The 18,720-nt window shown below is 35.2% G+C and overlaps 3 protein-coding genes across 4 annotated transcripts; all 3 read left to right on the top strand.

The window, feature by feature from the left end:
- Positions 1–411: 411 nt before the first annotated feature.
- Positions 412–2,753, top strand: LOC137807426 (heat shock 70 kDa protein). The gene has a single exon (XM_068608072.2). It carries the CDS (start codon positions 637–639, stop codon positions 2,584–2,586), a length of 1,950 nt encoding a protein of 649 aa, XP_068464173.1. The 5' UTR covers positions 412–636; the 3' UTR covers positions 2,587–2,753.
- Positions 2,754–3,763: 1,010 nt separating this feature from the next.
- On the top strand, positions 3,764–9,348 carry LOC137807429 (Translation initiation factor 3 protein). Its single transcript, XM_068608075.2, has 9 exons — positions 3,764–4,206; positions 4,293–4,332; positions 4,528–4,587; positions 5,231–5,283; positions 5,855–5,910; positions 5,994–6,027; positions 8,493–8,565; positions 8,655–8,747; positions 9,049–9,348. The coding sequence occupies exons 1-9, from the start codon at positions 3,944–3,946 to the stop codon at positions 9,196–9,198; spliced, it is 822 nt and encodes a 273-aa protein (XP_068464176.1). The 5' UTR covers positions 3,764–3,943; the 3' UTR covers positions 9,199–9,348.
- Positions 9,349–12,759: 3,411 nt separating this feature from the next.
- Positions 12,760–18,555, top strand: LOC137807424 (cellulose synthase A catalytic subunit 7 [UDP-forming]). 2 transcript variants are annotated; one of them, XM_068608068.2, is made up of 13 exons: positions 12,760–12,941; positions 13,053–13,248; positions 14,178–14,377; positions 14,497–14,584; positions 14,834–14,939; positions 15,033–15,299; positions 15,405–15,750; positions 15,837–16,100; positions 16,199–16,411; positions 16,547–16,757; positions 16,857–17,053; positions 17,154–17,507; positions 17,716–18,555. In XM_068608068.2, the coding sequence occupies exons 1-13, from the start codon at positions 12,867–12,869 to the stop codon at positions 18,295–18,297; spliced, it is 3,099 nt and encodes a 1,032-aa protein (XP_068464169.1). In that variant the 5' UTR covers positions 12,760–12,866; the 3' UTR covers positions 18,298–18,555. The 2 variants fall into 2 exon arrangements, with proteins under 2 accessions (XP_068464169.1, XP_068464170.1); XM_068608069.2 differs by having other exon boundaries at positions 12,761–12,941; positions 14,837–14,939.
- Positions 18,556–18,720: the final 165 nt, after the last annotated feature.

Here is an 18,720-nt window from a genome sequence, read left to right as displayed (position 1 = left end):
TCAAATATTTTTTTTTTCTGTATATTTAAACATCAAATTAATTAAAGTTGTGTCTTCTTGATTAATAATATAACTTATTTATTTTGTTACTTTTTTGAAATTTTATCTATTTGAAATAATTAAAAGATAATATTGCATTAAATTAATAAAATTTATTCAATTCTCCCCTCCTAACTAGACTAAATAATAAAATTAAAATGTACTTTCAGAGTAATTAACGCAGTTACATAAACTTACATTTGGATAAAAAATCTTCTATTTTAAATAATTATAACATTAAGTACTTCATTATTGGAATGTGAACATATATATATTTTTTAATTATTATAAAAATTAATTGTAAAAGAATATGAATTAAGTGGCTAAAGAAAATAATAATTTTGGATTCATCATTCTTTTCCCTTCTGGAATGTTAACGAAAGAATCCAGAAGAGTCTACCACGCTCTCAAACATTCTCCCTCCAAATTAACCAGTAAATTCTGGAACTCACTCTCTGCTTTGTAACTGCTACTATATAAACCGCTGTGGCTACTCTCTCTCCTCACTCATAATTTGTGCACAATACAAACTGCTCTACACACAACAAATATCTCCAACTTTCAGAGTTTTCATTTCTGTTAGAAATCCTGTCATCAATGGCGGCAAAGGAAGGCAAAGCCATAGGCATTGACCTCGGCACCACCTACAGCTGCGTGGGCGTGTGGCAAAACGACCGCGTTGAGATCATCCCCAACGACCAAGGCAACCGAACCACGCCCTCTTATGTGGCTTTCACCGATACCGAGAGGCTCATCGGAGACGCTGCCAAGAACCAAGTCGCGATGAATCCGCAGAACACCGTCTTCGACGCCAAGCGTCTAATCGGGCGCAGATTCTCCGACTCGCCGGTTCAAAACGACATGAAGCTGTGGCCGTTTAAGGTGGTGGCGGGCCCGGGCGACAAGCCCATGATCGTGGTCTCCTACAAGGGCGAGGAGAAAAAGTTTTCTGCTGAAGAGATATCTTCCATGGTGTTGATCAAGATGAGGGAAGTGGCAGAGGCGTTTCTTGGTCATGCCGTGAAGAACGCTGTTATCACTGTCCCTGCTTATTTCAACGACTCGCAGAGGCAAGCCACGAAGGACGCAGGGGCGATTTCGGGGTTGAATGTGTTGAGGATCATCAACGAACCCACTGCTGCTGCTATTGCGTACGGGTTGGACAAGAAGGCTTCAAGAAAAGGTGAACAGAACGTGCTTATTTTCGACTTGGGCGGTGGAACTTTTGATGTTTCCATATTGACAATCGAGGAGGGGATTTTCGAAGTGAAGGCTACTGCTGGTGATACTCATCTTGGAGGTGAAGATTTTGATAACAGGTTGGTGAATCACTTTGTTTCAGAGTTCAGAAGGAAGCATAAAAAGGATATTAGTGGGAATGCTAGAGCGTTGAGGAGGTTGAGGACAGCGTGTGAGAGAGCCAAGAGGACGCTGTCTTCCACCGCGCAGACAACTATTGAAATCGATTCTTTATACGAAGGGATTGATTTCTATGCAACTATTACGAGAGCCAGATTCGAGGAGATGAACATGGACTTGTTCAGGAAGTGCATGGAGCCGGTGGAGAAGTGTCTGCGTGATGCAAAGATAGACAAGAGTCACGTTCATGAAGTTGTTCTTGTTGGAGGGTCCACTAGGATCCCCAAGGTTCAGCAACTATTACAGGATTTCTTCAACGGGAAAGAGCTTTGCAAAAGTATTAACCCCGATGAAGCTGTTGCGTATGGTGCAGCTGTTCAGGCTGCGATTTTGAGCGGTGAAGGGGACGAGAAGGTTCAGGATTTGTTGCTGTTGGATGTGACTCCACTTAGTCTTGGGCTTGAAACTGCTGGTGGTGTAATGACAGTGTTGATTCCGAGGAACACAACGATTCCCACCAAGAAGGAGCAGATTTTCTCGACTTATTCCGACAACCAACCCGGGGTTTTGATCCAAGTGTTCGAAGGAGAACGTGCTCGAACAAAGGACAACAATCTTCTCGGGAAATTTGAGCTCACTGGGATCCCTCCTGCACCAAGAGGAGTTCCTCAGGTTAATGTCTGCTTCGACATTGACGCTAATGGGATTTTGAATGTCTCTGCGGAGGACAAAACCGCGGGTGTGAAGAATAAGATTACTATCACCAACGACAAGGGTAGGTTGAGCAAGGAGGAGATAGAGAAGATGGTGAAGGATGCTGAGAAGTATAAGGCAGAGGATGAAGAGGTGAAGAAGAAGGTGGATGCGAAAAACTCCCTTGAGAATTATGCGTACAACATGAGGAACACGATAAAGGACGAGAAGATCGGGGGGAAGTTGGAGGCGGATGATAAGCAGAAGATTGAGAAGGCTGTGGAGGATGCAATACAGTGGCTGGAGGGGAACCAGATGGCGGAAGTGGATGAATTTGAGGACAAGCAGAAGGAGTTGGAAGGGATATGCAACCCCATCATTGCTAAGATGTATCAGGGTGGTGCTGCTGGAGATGTTCCTATGGCTGATGACATGCCTGGTGCTGGATCTGGTGCTGGTTCTGGTGCTGGACCTAAGATTGAAGAAGTTGACTGAGATTCTCGATGTGTCACTAACTTCAACTTCTGTTGCAGTGTGAATCAAGACTTAGGATCCCTGTTACTGTGTACTCTGTGAATTCTGTTATTGTTTTGGTCTAAAAATGTAAGCTTAGTGATGTGAAGTTTCATCAAGAGTGAATAAAAGTTTGTTTTGTACTTTCAGTTGGACCTGATATTGATGTAATTTTTTACAGTTTCGTTCATCAATAAACCTTTTGATTCAGAAAGAGTTTGCGATTCTCTTCTTGATCAATTCCCCAAAGGAACATGTTGCCTATTTTCTCAGGAAGAATTGAATATTATTTAGGTGCAAAGAAGCGTCAAAACTAAAAATTAAAATCAGGGATTTACAATTTTCACATCAAACAATACATTTCTAAAAATAATTTCTATATTAAAATAATAAACGCGTTATTATATAAGATGTTTTCTTCAAATTAATGGATAATACATGGAAGATGATTATTGGAATAGCTTAAATGATTGATTTTACATGTTTCTATCAGATTTTTTTTACAAGTGTTTGAAAATATTTTCAAACTTACAATATTTTTTTGAAAAAACAAAGCTGATTTTTTGTAACTAGTTTATGATGATTTTTTTAATAGTTTTTCAATACACAATCTTCGAATTTTAAATGCTTAAATAGTTTAAGCAAGTCTCAATTTGTTTAGAAAAACATAAATAATTTCAGTAAATTACTTAAAAACCTAATTCTAAATCACAATCAATTATAATAAAAATTGATTATTCGAATAAACGATTGTTAAAATAAACATTTTTTACAATGGATTACAAATCAATTTTTCCCTATTACATACTATAGAAATATGATAAGAAATAAAGTTGTTTTTTTTATTAAAAAGTATCTGGCATAATAGTCGTGTTTTTTTTAAGCAATTTAAATTATTCAAAATAAGATATATTTAATGTTTTCTTTAGTTACATTATATCTAGTAATTTTTTTTCTATTTGTATGAAAAATTATTTTGGTAATGAAAAATTAAATTGAGGTGTAAACTTGTATAAAAATGGATAAGTGGGATTAATATAGAAGTCAGAAAACAGTCTATGAATTCATAATGTATGAGGTGAATATTTTGTGGTGTTTATTGGGTCAAAATGGTCAACGTGTAAGCATTATTTTATTTGTAATAGTAGATTTTGTAGAAGTGATTTTTCTAAGACTTAAACGCATATTTGTATAGTAGCGTTTGTAGAAGTGATTTTGTAGGATTTATATTGCATTGGTGGAGTTTGAAAGGAGGGAGTGGAAGTAAAAGGTGTGTGAGAGTTAAGGATAAGAGATATGCAGCAGCGTTGAAGCGTGAATAAGGAAGGGTCCGCGTGCCATGGCTGGCATCACCACCGTCCCCTTCAAACTCTTTCACCACCACACCACACCTTCTCCTCTCTTAAATTCTTCTCATTCCAAACTCTTCGGTCTTTCCCTCTCTTCTCCCAATTCCCTCAAATACGACCCTTCTCTCTCCACCTCCCTCTTCTACGTATCCGCCCGCTACGGCGGTGGCTCCCGCTCCTTCGGCTCCGGCGACTCCCGGAGACGCCAGACCGAACCCGACGACGACGAAGCTCTCGACCTCTCCACTCTCAGGTTCTCTACTCCCTCCTCGTCAATTCCTTTCTCTCTTATGCTTCCTCTGGAATTTCGTCATTAAGAATGCTTTGGATTTGAAATAGGTCAGGTACCGTCAGGCTTATTGATCAGAACCAGAATATGGTTTGTTCTTTTTTTCCTTCTCCTGTATTTCAATGCTTTTAATTCTGTTCGCTAAAGAAGCACGTCTAAACTAAGCTACTACGTTTAGAAGTTTTATTTGTTCAATTGACTCGAGGATTCTATTCTTTGAGTTATGAATCTTTCTAATTCGGTCTGAAGCTAGCAGAGGTTGCTGAAGCTGTTGTGTTTTTGTAGGTTGGAGTATTGTCAATTGATGACGCCATTAAAATGGCTGAAGATGTCGAACTTGATTTGGTATGATGTCTGGTCCCTGAGATTTCTGCTTCTGTGTTAAGTTCTCCACTATTTGTTGGCTACAATGTCGTGGTTTTCTCGTTTACATTTCCCCCTCCTTGTGTTATTGTCTGAGTTCGGAAAGTATAATCTTTAGTTGTTTATGTTTTACCATATAATTTCGGTTTAATTAATATAACTTATTTTTACTATATCTCGTGTCGGTAGATGATGGAAAAGACAGTAAATAGAAAGCGAAAGTGCTTCCTATAGTTTCACCCAGTTCATGTTTGAATAAACTTTTCTATGATCACTCATAGGAAAATAAGAAGGCAAAAAGAATTGAATTTCTCCCATAAATTAAGATAAACTAAGTACTGTAACTTTTATAGAAGTTCTCTCATCTAATTTCCACAACAGGTGATAAGTTGGTTTTAACTTATAGTAGAATCTCAATTCATTTTGCCTTTTTATTATCTTCCCCATGAATGATTACAGAGAAATATATCCAAACATAGCTTTGGACAGATATCAAAATAAACGTGAATGAAGTCTGTTTTAATATGGCGTTGAAAACCTAATTGATTCATGACTGTTCACTGTCAATTTAGTGGGAAGTTTGTGCATCAATGTGTAAGCTTATTTACTCTCGTTTTTTGGTCAGGTAATACTATCTCCAGAGGCAGATCCTCCTGTTGTTAGAATAATGAATTACAGGTATGATCTTTGTATATCACGAGAGAAAAAACTCTGCATTTCTAGTATCAAAATGCTGATGGTTGATGTCGGTATCAAAATATTTATGCATTTTTCAATCAATTTAGCAGTAAATGATCTATGTGTGTATACTTGTTTAACAATACTTTAATATTAAGTAGTTTGAATTGGGTTGATAGATGACAATACAATTTGGTTTCCATGTTCTCTTGATTCTGGCCTTGTGTTCAATTTTTACTAGTTAGGAAACAGTGGTGTTGAAGGTGGGAGTATTGTTTGCATTCAGTTGTCTGTAAATGGATGCTGTGCTTCTATGTATTTTTGGGGTGGGATGTTGTGAAGACATGGTAGAGCAATAAGTAACAGTGGATCAATGGGGAGATTAATTGACACCGGTGTAGTTGTTTCAAGAAAGACTTTAGCATTTGATGTGCGTTTGACTAAATCAGATGAATCTGCATGAAAGGACGTGCCTAGATCTACATCTGTTTGACATGATTAAGCACTTGTATACTTATGGTTTAAGAATTGTTGGACCATGTAATTGATCCTTATATTTTCTTCTGAACAGCAAATATCGATATGAACAACAAAAGAAGAAAAGAGGTCAGCAGAAGAAAAGTGCTGGTAAGCGTTGATATTTTCTTCTAAATCATTTACAAAAACTCAGAAAAACTATAATTACTAACCAAATGGTCTTTTAAATGTAGCTAGTCGGATGGATTTGAAGGAGCTCAAAATGGGGTAATGTCCTAAGCTAATTCTGGACTCTTGCTCTTCAGATTTCTTAATTATGGATCGAATACTACTTTTATTAATATTTTTAATAAGGGGTAGAAATTTGAAGAAGTATATTCTGTTATTTCAAGCAATCTATTTTGGCTTTGGTTAACTATGTGTTCTCGGGAAAGGCATTAGACACATTTACACAAGTTAATTATTTCTGTTACTTTCAGGAAACTAGAGGAACGACAACAACCTAACCTTTTCCCACTAGGTGAATTTGACTACATGGACCAAATGATATCACATGGTTTCACATATATTCTCAGTTTTCCTCTGTCTCTGTTGATCAGGCTACCTTTCATCCAATCTACTCACCTTATTGGGGATTTTACATGTCTTTTACACATGTCCAAATCCCCTAAGGTGAATTTCTACCATTTCTTCTACAATAGAAGCTATTCTTACTTTTTCTCTAATAGATTCCTAATTTTTTCTTGTTTTCTGTGTCCACTCTTTTTTGCTACATCGAATTTATTCTCTTTGCTTTTTACCACCCAACATTCAGTTCCATACAATACAACACTGAGTTGTGTAATAAAATCTTCCTTTAAGCTTGGTTGGTACCTTTTTGTCACAAATGATACCCAAAGCACTCCTCCATTTTCTCCATCGCACTTGAATTCTATTGTATATATCCCCCTCCATTTCTCTGTTATTCCGTGTGATGGAAACTAGATACTTAAATAACATGACTTGTGGTGTACTATGTCTCCTAGTTTTACTTCTGTTCTATGGTTATCGTGTCAGCAAAATCAATGAGGTTTCAAAGCTCCTCATTGCATCTTTAACTTTATTTATTTCCTCTCTTGATTCTCCAACTAGAACTATGCCATCGGTATAAAGCACGCATCATGGCATCAAATGTTTCAATATGCTCAACAAACACATTCAAGAGTAAGGTAAAGGGGTAAGGGTTCAAAGTTGACCTTTGGTGCAGTCCTACATATCATCTATTCTTCCATGTGGCTCCTAACTCACTTCTTCTATAACTCTTCACTTAGTTTTTTCTTCTTCTTTCAATTCAATTGTCACCACTTGATCCTATCTTGGCTTTTCCTTCATACTCTCTTCTCATCTCTTATGTCCGTAATCGAGATTCAAATGTTGGCTACTCAAGCTCTCACTAGGTGTGACTTTGTAGTCCATGTAAAGTTTTCTCTCTGATTTCCTTATGAAAAATAATAAGAGTTTCTTTATTTGTTTCTACTAGATCATAACCCCCATTTTAACTCCATGTATCTTCTAGACTTCTAGATGTGCTCTCTACACAGCCATTTAGATCCCCTCTAATTTTTTGTTCTCCTAGTGGTAATATTACTTCTAAAGCTTCAAAATCTTCCCAAAATCTTATCTTGTGGCACCCTTCTTGTGGTTACATAAACATTGATCACATTTAAAGCCCTCCCTTTCCTTTACAAATTGGGTTAAATATTTTTGGTCCTTGTAAAATGAGCACTTTTTTAATTTTTGTTTCCCGTAAAAGTTTTCCCTCGGACTTAAGCAGTTTAGAATCTAAAATTAATAGTTTTGATCCCTATTGCCATACGACATTAGTTAACCATTTACATGTTTAATGGGAAACTGGGTGGCATCCAATAGTGTGTATGTGGTGTCATGTCAACACTTCACTCCCAAAAATTATTTTGGTCCCTAAAATGAATGCTATTTATTTTGTTCTAAGATGAATGATAGGGGTTGAAAATAATGATTTCAAAATTTGGAGGGATGAAAACCAAAGGAAAAATATTTTAGGGACTAAATCCAAAATTCGTTCATTTTATAAGAATGAAGACCAAAATTGGTTCATTTTATAAGAAATAAAAACATATTTAGCCTTTACAAATTTTAGAACTAAGATCCTATCTCGTAACCTCTGTATGTTCACAACATAATTTCTCAATACTTGTATATAATTATTCCCATTTTGTCATTAACACCACAACTTAAAACTTAGGTATCCGTAATTCACGTTTTCTCCTACTAACTTTTCTTCTTGTAGACACAATTCATTCTGCTCTTAATCATGTTGTCTACTATTTTAGGAAATTAGATGAGTAATATAGAAAAAAATGCGTATGTTGGGCATTTTATTATTAATATATTGTTTCTTGCTAGTGAACATGGTATGAATTAGGCCAAGATGCGCTAAAAGGAGTTAGTTTACCCTATTTGCTCACCGATGAACTGAGGAAGTTCTATGTGATGCATCACACTGTAAAGATATATGAAACGGCTGTTGCAGTATCAATTAAATGCATAAAACTTATGCTGTAATTTACGTTTTTCTCCCATAATTAGAGAGCAGTTACAGCTATTATGAGCTGTGGTTTAGTTTGAGTTTTAGTTATGCTCAGTTATTTTTACTAGAACAATCTTGTAATTATGCCTTTCTGCTACTAATTCTTTGTACTCTATTTTAACAGATACAACATAGATGAGCATGATTATTCAGTGCGTTTGAGAGCTGCACAGAAATTTTTGAAAGATGGTGACAAGGTTGCATGAATTATATTGTCATGTCATATTAAGCATGGTGCTCCCACACATATACTAATGTATTGAGATCACCTGGATCCATCCTGCAGGTTAAGGTCATAGTAAACCTAAAGGGTCGTGAGAATGAATTCAGGAATATGGCTATTGAGCTTATTACACGTTTTCAGAATGATGTTGGCGAGGTATGTCATGTCACTTTGCCGTGCGTTATCATATTCTTTGGTATTAAAAACCTGACTATTTCCATACAAAATGATGCTGTTTACAAGAAAAGCAGATCCTGATATGTTATACTGGTATTTTATTGAGTTCTCTCCCTTAGCACACTTGCTATTTCCATTTGATTTCGTTTGTGTTTGGGATTTACTCATAGTGAATTGAATTCATTTCATAGTCTTCTGTCCGGATATCCAATTTTATGGTCATTGGAGAGATATCTTATTACCTGTTTGAATTTTATATCCAAACCACACTTATGTGCAGGTTGGACTAGAGGAGGTGAAAAACTTCCGTGACAGAAACATCTTCATAATTTTGGTTCCAAACAAAGCTGCTGCGCAGAAAACTCAAGAGGCACCAAAGAAAAAAGACAAGACAGCTAAAGATGAAGTATCCGCCAGTGTCCAAGCGTAACCGAAAACTTCCAAGCTAGTTTCTAATTGTAGAATGAATTGAGTAACACGGATTGTTCTGAGTTATATGATTTATGATTCATGTGCAATAATAGCATATAATTTCTCGAGAATTTTAATTATAGAGGCAGCCTTGGCTTTTCGAACACAAGTTGCTGAAGAGAGACCAGTATACCACTAACTGCTATTCACAAGACTAATCATAAAAGGACAATGGCATGTGGGTAATATATGGTCATTTAATTTGAGTTTGACAGTAATATTTACATACTTGTGTTCCAATCCAATGCATGTAAAGTTGGTGACAGGTCGAAGGGTCCATACCTTGATGAAGACAAGAAGCACATGGTCCTAACAAACGATTGATTTGGAAGGAAACCCGTCAATTTTGGGGTTTGTTCCTGCCTAATATGGTTAAGAGAACGCTAAGTACCTCTTTTTGGATCCTGCTTATGTGTAGGTTCAGCTCAAACGCTTGTTATTTTAACTAAAGATGTAGAGGCTGCAACTTACGGACCTAACGATTTGAAGGTAGCTTAGTTCTGAAGTGCTTACGTCCCAAGAAAACTAAAATGTTCCACATCTTTTTCCTCGCATAAGTACAACGTAGTTCACTGGTCCTGAAAGCAACACGTCATCCTGTGCCTTATTTTATTTTTTAATAATTTAAATATATTTTAAGTTTATACATATCCTTAAACAACTAATAAAAATGAAATTTATTTTATTTATAAATGATATATGAAATTTATCTTTACATTCTTGATCCTTCTAATTTATTTACCTGCAATCTTAAACCTTCAAGCTTCTTTTACAATGTGTTTAAATCATATTCTAGAACTGCAATTGACGTGGTACTTTGACATTTTTTTTTTCTGTTGGACGTGATAAATCCAAACACTTGAGCTATTTGCATTTATTTTAGAAATTAAATAAAACTAGTATTTGCAGATGTTCTTCTATTTTATAATTTTAAATTGCTATTTTATCTAAATAATTAAGGTGGATTAGGATTATTTGAGATTAAAAGTTTAATACTAAGAAAATAATAAAAATTTGAAATATTTTATGCAATAAAATTACGGTTTAAAGTGAAAAAAATTGGGATATTTTTAGTGCAATTTGATGTTTTGGTTGATAAGTTTTACATAGAAGAAATCTATCTGGGGGATTAACTTTAATTAATTTTGACAGAGACTTAATTTACCCCCAAAAATTGAAAGCTAAAAAAATCCTAAAAAGTCTAAAGCAGTGACTAAAAATGTTAATTAAGTTAAGTAATTAAGCAAAGTAATAGAAATTGTATTTAAGGGAAGTGAAGTAACATCCTTTTTTTTCTGCTGTGACGTGTTTTGTTGTTAAGATGTTGATTGCCCCTTTTCTGGTCAATTATATGCCTAATCTTCAGGAGTTTCTTATGCAGAAGAGAAGGCCAATAGATAAGTGCAGAGTTCTTTGCCATTATTATCAAACAACCAAAAACGTAACAAGTTTAACTACTACTGCATTTGTGTAAAAAAAAGGCTAATGTAATAACGTACACGTAAAGGGATTGGTCTTCTTTGAAATTACAAATAGTGTTTTCACTATTATTCACAGTAAGTGTAAACCAATTTTATACTGTTAAATAATTGTCAATATAATTTTTTAAATAACGATTATAAAAAATAACAAATTTACCTTATATAATTCGTTTAATATAAAAAAAGTGCAAGTCTTTTTGTATATATATAAAAAAAAACCCCATTATGTGACATTGTGTGGTTGAGATTGCATTACTATTTATCTTATCATATTGCTATTGGATCGCCTTAGATTTTAGGTATGTATTATGTTAACATGATATTCGACAATTTTTTATTAACTTTTTAACCATTATCTTGAACATAGTAATTAACAAGACCCTTGTTTTTAAAATTCAGATAAACATGTGGTTCCGTTGGCTAACAACCATGAGAGAAAAAAAACTATTTTAAAACAACATTTTAAGCAATAGAGTAACTAACACAAGGTCATATTTCCACGTTATTTAAAATCAAATTAGCTTTTCATTCATTTTCATGGAAGTTTCAAATTCTTGGAATTAATGATTGCTTATATAAGAATAGTTTTTAATTCTTTTCTTGTAAGTGTTTTTTATGGATAAAACATTATTCTAGTCCCTAAAAATATAAAGTATCGCTATACAAAAAATTCCTAAAATAAAGTAAATTTAATACAAGTTTTTTATGATATCAAATAAGTTTTTAAATTCAATGGTCAATACTCTACAGAAAACACAAGTCTTAAATATTTTATTGCTACTTTTGTGCTATCTCCAATTTTTATTGGTTTGTTTCTTACATTCTTCAAAAAGTTAAAGTCATAAATAAAAACGCCAGAGTTTGCATCTGTCCGTTCTTGCTCATTTGTTACGCTATTTATGTATGAACAACAGGTACAAAGAAACACAAATCAATTTAAAAAAAAAATAAAAAATAATACAAATGACTGATTATAATAAAGATAAGAAAACTTATATAAAATATTTTACACTACAACAAAAACATGAAATAAAAATCAATTTTAGATACCAAAAATAATTAGTTGCTATAGTAACTAAATTAGAGACTATTTTAGAAATTAAAAAAAATTGATTTATAAATTAATTTTTATTATTGTTAAATGGTTGTATCTAATTAGTTAAAGGTTTTAACTATCAATTATTTAGTTTCTAAATTTGGTAGCAAAAATCTTGATTGCTAATTAGATACCAATTTAGAAACCATTTAATAATAATAGAAATTAGTTTAGAAATCAAAATTTGTGTAGTCTGATATCTAATTTAGTCATTATAACAATTAATTATTTTTTATATTTAAAAATTAGTTTATATTTCATGATTTTCTGTGATATAATTTTCTTACATTATATAAACTACCGTATAATTTTTTTACTTTATAATTTTATTGTATGAACATGATATTTCTAATTAAGTCGAACTAGTTATAACTCTTTTTGAAACTTATAAATTTTGGATTATTGAAAAAAAAATCAGTGTCTTTTTTCCTCCTTTGACACTCTTTTCATTTATGCATTGAAATTAAATTGTAAAGTCATAATAAGATAACTCCTGAAAAAGAAAGATAACAATAAACACAAATACAAAGTGCATGAAAGATATAAAAAGGATTATACTATTCATGAACACTTTTAATTTTATGATACTTTTTTTTAGTTTTCTTTTTTCTCTCATCAGTCGTATTTTTATTTTTTTTATCTCGTAATTATACAAAACAGCCTTTTTAGTACAATTACAATCTCTCATTATAATAAAAAAATTTCTCATCTTACAAATGAAATATAAAGTAATTAAGAAGAAAACATCCTATGCAATATAATATGAAAGTTCTTGAAAAATAATGAGGAAAGAAAGGCATACATCTCAGCAAGGTGTAGTGATTGTTGATGATTGCATGAAGGCGACGGTGGTTGAAAAAAACAAAAGGAAGAAGCTTAACTTCAAGGCAATGGAGACCCTGCAACCAACAACATGCACATATTAGGTGCACACACCAAAACTTGCAACCCTCAGTTTTCCTTCATAAAACATAAATTTTCCTCTCAACTTCACCACTCACTATTGTTGTGTTGTGTCACATTGTTGTCCATTCAGTCACCACTACCAACATGGAAGCCAGTGCTGGACTGGTCGCTGGTTCTCACAATCGCAACGAGCTCGTTGTCATTCATGGCCATGAAGAGGTAATCACTAACCATGCATGAAAACTACTTGGATAAAATTCAAAAGGGTGTTCTCATTTTCACAAAAAAAGTTCATTGATCAGTTTATAACATTGTGTGATTTTGGTGCAGCACAAGCCTTTGAAGAACTTGGATGGGCAAGTGTGCGAGATATGTGGCGATGATGTGGGAGTCACGGTGGATGGAGACATGTTTGTGGCATGCAATGAGTGTGGTTTTCCGGCATGCCGACCTTGCTATGAGTATGAACGAAGAGAAGGGAGACAAGTTTGTCCACAGTGCAAAACCAGATACAAGCGTCTTAAAGGTGTTTGAAAAAACTTCTTTACATCTAATTTGTACTTTCTCATGGACCCCATAAAATCATGGATCTAACCAACACAACACCCTAAAACACAGTTGGATGAATGATTACATTTTTAATTAGAATTTATAATTATTATGAACTTTTTTTTCTTCTATTGGGCTAAAAAGTAGTACAGATGAAAGTACATGTATTACTCTCTACTGCAAAGTTAGAACAATAAATGAAAAATACCTTTTACTATTTCTTTCTTCTATTTCCTATGTGAGTATAGATATCTCTGGAGTAATAGTAGTCTACCCATAACAGAAAATTTATGAAAATAACCCATGATCTTCAGCTTCTTTTATGAGTTTTTATGAAAATAAATATCAAGTAAAAGTATTCAATACTGTATAAATGTCAATTTGTGGACCATTAACGAGACTTTATTAGAGTGATTAATTTTAGAAGAAATATTGGAATTAATGTAATCTATAAATTAATTGCTAAAGGAAAATTATGATGAAGCCTTCTGATTTGGACCGGTATATGACTCTGAGAAGAATAATCGAAGTATAAATAAGAGTTTTAGAATCCATGAAACGGCAAAACTACACTGAATATTCTAATTTAGGAGGTTTCATATCTTTAAGCTAGAATATAGAAATGTAAGTGTTTAATAAACACTTAGGATCAACTTGAATGCTACTAAAAAGAGTTTTCGAAAATTCTCTATTAAAAATATTGAGTTTTTTTTTTTAAGTGGAGATGATAAGCACTAAAAACATGTTCATCCAAACGAAGCCTTTGCCACATACGTTAATTTCAATGGATTTAGTTGCTAGTACTTGTAATTAGCTAATAGTAGTATTTGGTGTAGTTGGTTTGATTGAAATGGAAAAAAAATGAGGGAAGTGTCAATTCATCGTGTTCTGATTTTGCTAATTAAGGGAGCGCGCGGGTTGAGGGAGATGATGATGAGGAAGACGTGGATGATATCGAACATGAATTCAACATTGATGACCAAATGAACAAGCATAATCACTCTGCTGAGGCCATGCTGCATGGGAAGATGAGCTATGGAAGAGGTACTGAAGATGATGAGAATTCTCAGTTCCCAGCTGTTATTGCCGGTGGTCGTTCTCGGCCTGTAAGATTTGCAAATCATTACTTCATTTTACTCAACAAAACTTCCTTGTTCAATAGACTTAGAATAATTTTGCATGTATTTGCCAAAAAAAATCGTATATTAACTTTGTATGCATGCAGGTTAGTGGAGAGTTGCCAATATCATCTCATTATGGGGAGAACCCTTCACTGCATAATCGTGTGCACCCATATCTGGCATCTGATCCTAGTAAGATGTAGCTTATAGTCTTAGCTTTTATATATTGATGAGAGTGATTGAAAGAATTTAATAGCCTTCTCTTAGAATTTTCTTGGTACACTTGAAAACGGATTATGCTGGTGTTAGTTTCAGGCTGCTACTACCTATAGAGACTTTCACTTTTGGAACTTGTTTAAGTACAACTCTGAAATGTTTTTCTTAGTATACTTCAACACGATTAAATTTTTATTTACATTTTGTGGCCTGCTGTTACCGAAGCAGGAAATGGAAAATGGGATGAAAACAAAGAGGATAGAATGGATGACTGGAAGTTGCAACAAGGAAATTTGGGGCCTGAACCTGATGAAGATCCAGATGCAGCCATGTATGTTTACAGTGCAATAAATAGGAAACTGGGATGCATTTTATGTGGTTAACTTTGATTAATAGTAATGATGGGAACAAATTAACTGTGCAGGTTGGATGAAGCAAGGCAACCACTGTCAAGGAAGATACCAATAGCATCCAGCAAAGTGAATCCATATAGGATGGTGATCGTGGCGCGGCTTGTTATCCTTGCCTTCTTCCTCCGTTATAGACTGATGAATCCTGTACCTGATGCACTGGGGCTGTGGCTAACTTCTATTATATGTGAAATCTGGTTTGCTTTTTCATGGATCCTTGATCAGTTTCCCAAATGGTTTCCCATTGATCGAGAGACCTACCTTGATCGTCTTTCATTAAGGTAAAAGAATGCACCTTCCTTCACTCTTGCTTTAGTATCATTCTGAAGTCAACTTGAAATCCAAAACCTCCAACTTACATTGCTGACTAAAAAGTTGTTTATTAGGTATGAGCGTGAAGGTGAACCAAACATGCTTGCTCCTGTAGATGTTTTTGTTAGTACTGTGGATCCCATGAAGGAACCTCCATTGGTTACAGCAAACACTGTTCTCTCAATCTTGGCCATGGATTACCCGGTTGAGAAGATATCATGTTACATTTCTGATGACGGAGCTTCAATGTGTACCTTTGAGGCCCTGTCAGAAACTGCAGAGTTTGCTAGGAAGTGGGTACCATTCTGCAAGAAATTTTCTATCGAACCTCGTGCACCAGAGATGTACTTCTGTGAGAAAATTGATTACCTCAAGGACAAGGTGCAGCCCACCTTTGTTAAGGAGCGTCGAGCTATGAAGGTTTGTATCATATCTATCTGGTACTTGAAAATATGGGTTTAGAAGTTAGTTTAAAGTTTATTCACTAGTATTTGGGTGTTTGACAGAGAGAATATGAAGAGTTTAAGGTTAGGATCAATGCACTTGTAGCGAAAGCTCAGAAGGTTCCACAAGGAGGATGGATTATGCAGGATGGGACACCATGGCCAGGAAATAATACTAAGGATCATCCTGGTATGATTCAAGTCTTTCTTGGTCACAGTGGAGGTCATGATACTGAAGGAAACGAGCTTCCTCGTCTTGTTTATGTTTCCCGAGAGAAAAGGCCAGGATTCCAACACCACAAGAAAGCGGGGGCTATGAATGCTTTGGTAGAGCTTTTTTAGCAGTTTTTTCTGTTCTTATGATGTTCATCCACCTTTATGAGCCACAAACACTTGACTTTTAAAATTAATGTTGTAATTCACAGATTCGGGTCTCTGCTGTGCTTACAAATGCTCCTTTCATGCTGAACTTGGATTGTGATCATTATGTCAATAACAGCAAAGCTGCTCGAGAGGCCATGTGTTTCTTAATGGACCCCCAAACTGGGAAGAAGGTCTGCTATGTCCAGTTTCCTCAAAGATTTGATGGTATTGATACGCACGATCGTTATGCCAATAGGAACACAGTTTTCTTTGATGTAAGTCCTGCAAGAAACATAACATCATGCATGGCTTGGTCTTTTCTTGAACATTTGGTTTTTTTCATTTTTACTTTTTTGTTAAGTAGTGTAAGCTAGTATTAACCATTTCCACTTCTTTCTGTTTCTGTGCAGATAAATATGAAGGGTCTAGATGGAATTCAGGGTCCTGCATATGTTGGCACTGGGTGTGTATTTAGGAGGCAAGCTTTATACGGTTATAATCCTCCCAAGGATGCCAAACGTCCAAAAATGATAAGCTGTGACTGCTGCCCATGTTTTGGAAAGCGCAAGAAGGTCAAGTATGAAGGGAATGGTGCAGATGGAGAGGCTGCAAGCCTAAGAGGTTCTAATATTTCTGATCACTAATGTTGACAGTAACTTCAATTAAAATATATTTCTCTTTAACCTTTTCTAACCCACGTCCTATCCCATGTCTAAATAGGACCGGACGATGATAAACAGATGTTGATGTCCCAGATGAATTTTGAGAAGAAATTTGGCCAGTCATCTATCTTTGTGACTTCAACCTTGATGGAAGAGGGTGGTGTGCCTCCTTCTTCAAGTCCAGCTAGCCAGCTTAAAGAAGCCATTCACGTAATCAGCTGTGGATATGAAGATAAAACTGAATGGGGAATTGAGGTAACACCAAAAGCCTAGAGACTCCTTGATATCTTACCACATATTGTTCACACTATGAAAATCAGCTCATCCATGCTATTTTTGCTTTCCCATTATGAAGCTGGGTTGGATTTATGGGTCTATCACAGAGGACATTCTAACAGGTTTTAAGATGCATTGCCGTGGTTGGAGGTCCATTTATTGCATGCCAAAGCGTCCTGCATTCAAGGGTACTGCTCCTATCAACTTGTCTGATAGGCTTAACCAGGTGCTTCGTTGGGCACTTGGCTCCATTGAAATCTTCTTCAGTCGCCATTGTCCTCTATGGTATGGCTTTAAGGAAGGAAATTTGAAGTGGCTTGAGCGATTTGCCTATGCAAACACAACTGTCTACCCCTTCACCTCCATACCTCTAGTTGCCTACTGTATTCTTCCTGCTGTCTGTTTACTCACTGATAAATTCATCATGCCACCGGTAACAACATCATTCTAATTCTCATATGTTGAAAAATTAGTTAGACATGACATGCTTTTGAAATTATAACATTCCAAATTTCCTTAATGTTACCTTAATATGAATTCTCATGACTTTGGTATGTAGAAAAGGATTTAAATCCATAATTATAGAATGGATGCCAAGCTTATTTGCTTATAAAAATAATTTTTGGTTGCCGATGATACAGATAAGCACTTTTGCGGGTTTGTATTTCGTTGCTCTATTCTCTTCAATCATTGCAACTGGCCTTCTTGAGTTGAAATGGAGTGGAGTGAGCATTGAGGAATGGTGGAGAAATGAGCAATTCTGGGTCATTGGTGGTGTGTCAGCTCACCTCTTTGCAGTCATACAAGGTCTTCTGAAGGTTTTGGCTGGAATTGACACTAACTTCACTGTTACATCAAAGGCAACAGATGATGAAGAATTTTCAGAATTATACACCTTTAAGTGGACTACTCTCCTGATTCCTCCAACCACTATCCTAATAATCAATATTGTTGGTGTTGTTGCTGGAATCTCAGATGCCATAAACAATGGGTACCAATCTTGGGGACCTCTATTTGGAAAACTGTTCTTTTCATTTTGGGTGATTGTCCATCTGTATCCATTCCTTAAAGGTTTGATGGGTCGCCAAAACCGCACACCGACCATAGTTGTTATATGGTCGGTACTACTGGCTTCCATTTTTTCTTTGCTTTGGGTAAGAATTGACCCATTCGTATTAAAAACTAAGGGACCTGATACCAAGCTATGTGGAATCAACTGTTGAAAGACTGTTTTTCCTACACTATCCTTTTGTGGGCATCTTTTGAAGATGAATGTAAATTCTTTGCTGTGCTCTATGATGCGTGAATCTACAAAGTTTACATGTAGAAGGATGAAAAAAAAGGAGAGAAAATTGGCTAGTGCAAATGCAATTTTCTCACTGGTGTAATGTATTGGATGCTTGCTAGCGATTGTTTTGGCTAAAGTTGCCTGCGGATTGTAAAGTAAATCAAAGTTATAAATTTACCTATACATTCTTGCAGTTAGCATATTTAGAATGTTCTGTCACGGGCCTCTAGCACATTACGTATAATACAAAATGATGCATAAAAACTGCATAGATTGACCTACTGAACGACAATATGCTAGCTAATTTAAATCATTGATAGTCTTTGAACCAAGAAACAAGAGCATCAACATTCTCTTG

This window comes from Phaseolus vulgaris, chromosome 3 (assembly GCF_051622355.1).
Source record: "Phaseolus vulgaris cultivar YP4 chromosome 3, ASM5162235v1, whole genome shotgun sequence".
Classification (NCBI taxonomy): domain Eukaryota; kingdom Viridiplantae; phylum Streptophyta; class Magnoliopsida; order Fabales; family Fabaceae; genus Phaseolus; species Phaseolus vulgaris.
The sequence above is the reverse complement of the archived record's forward strand: the minus strand, read 5'-3'. Positions and strand labels throughout refer to the sequence as shown.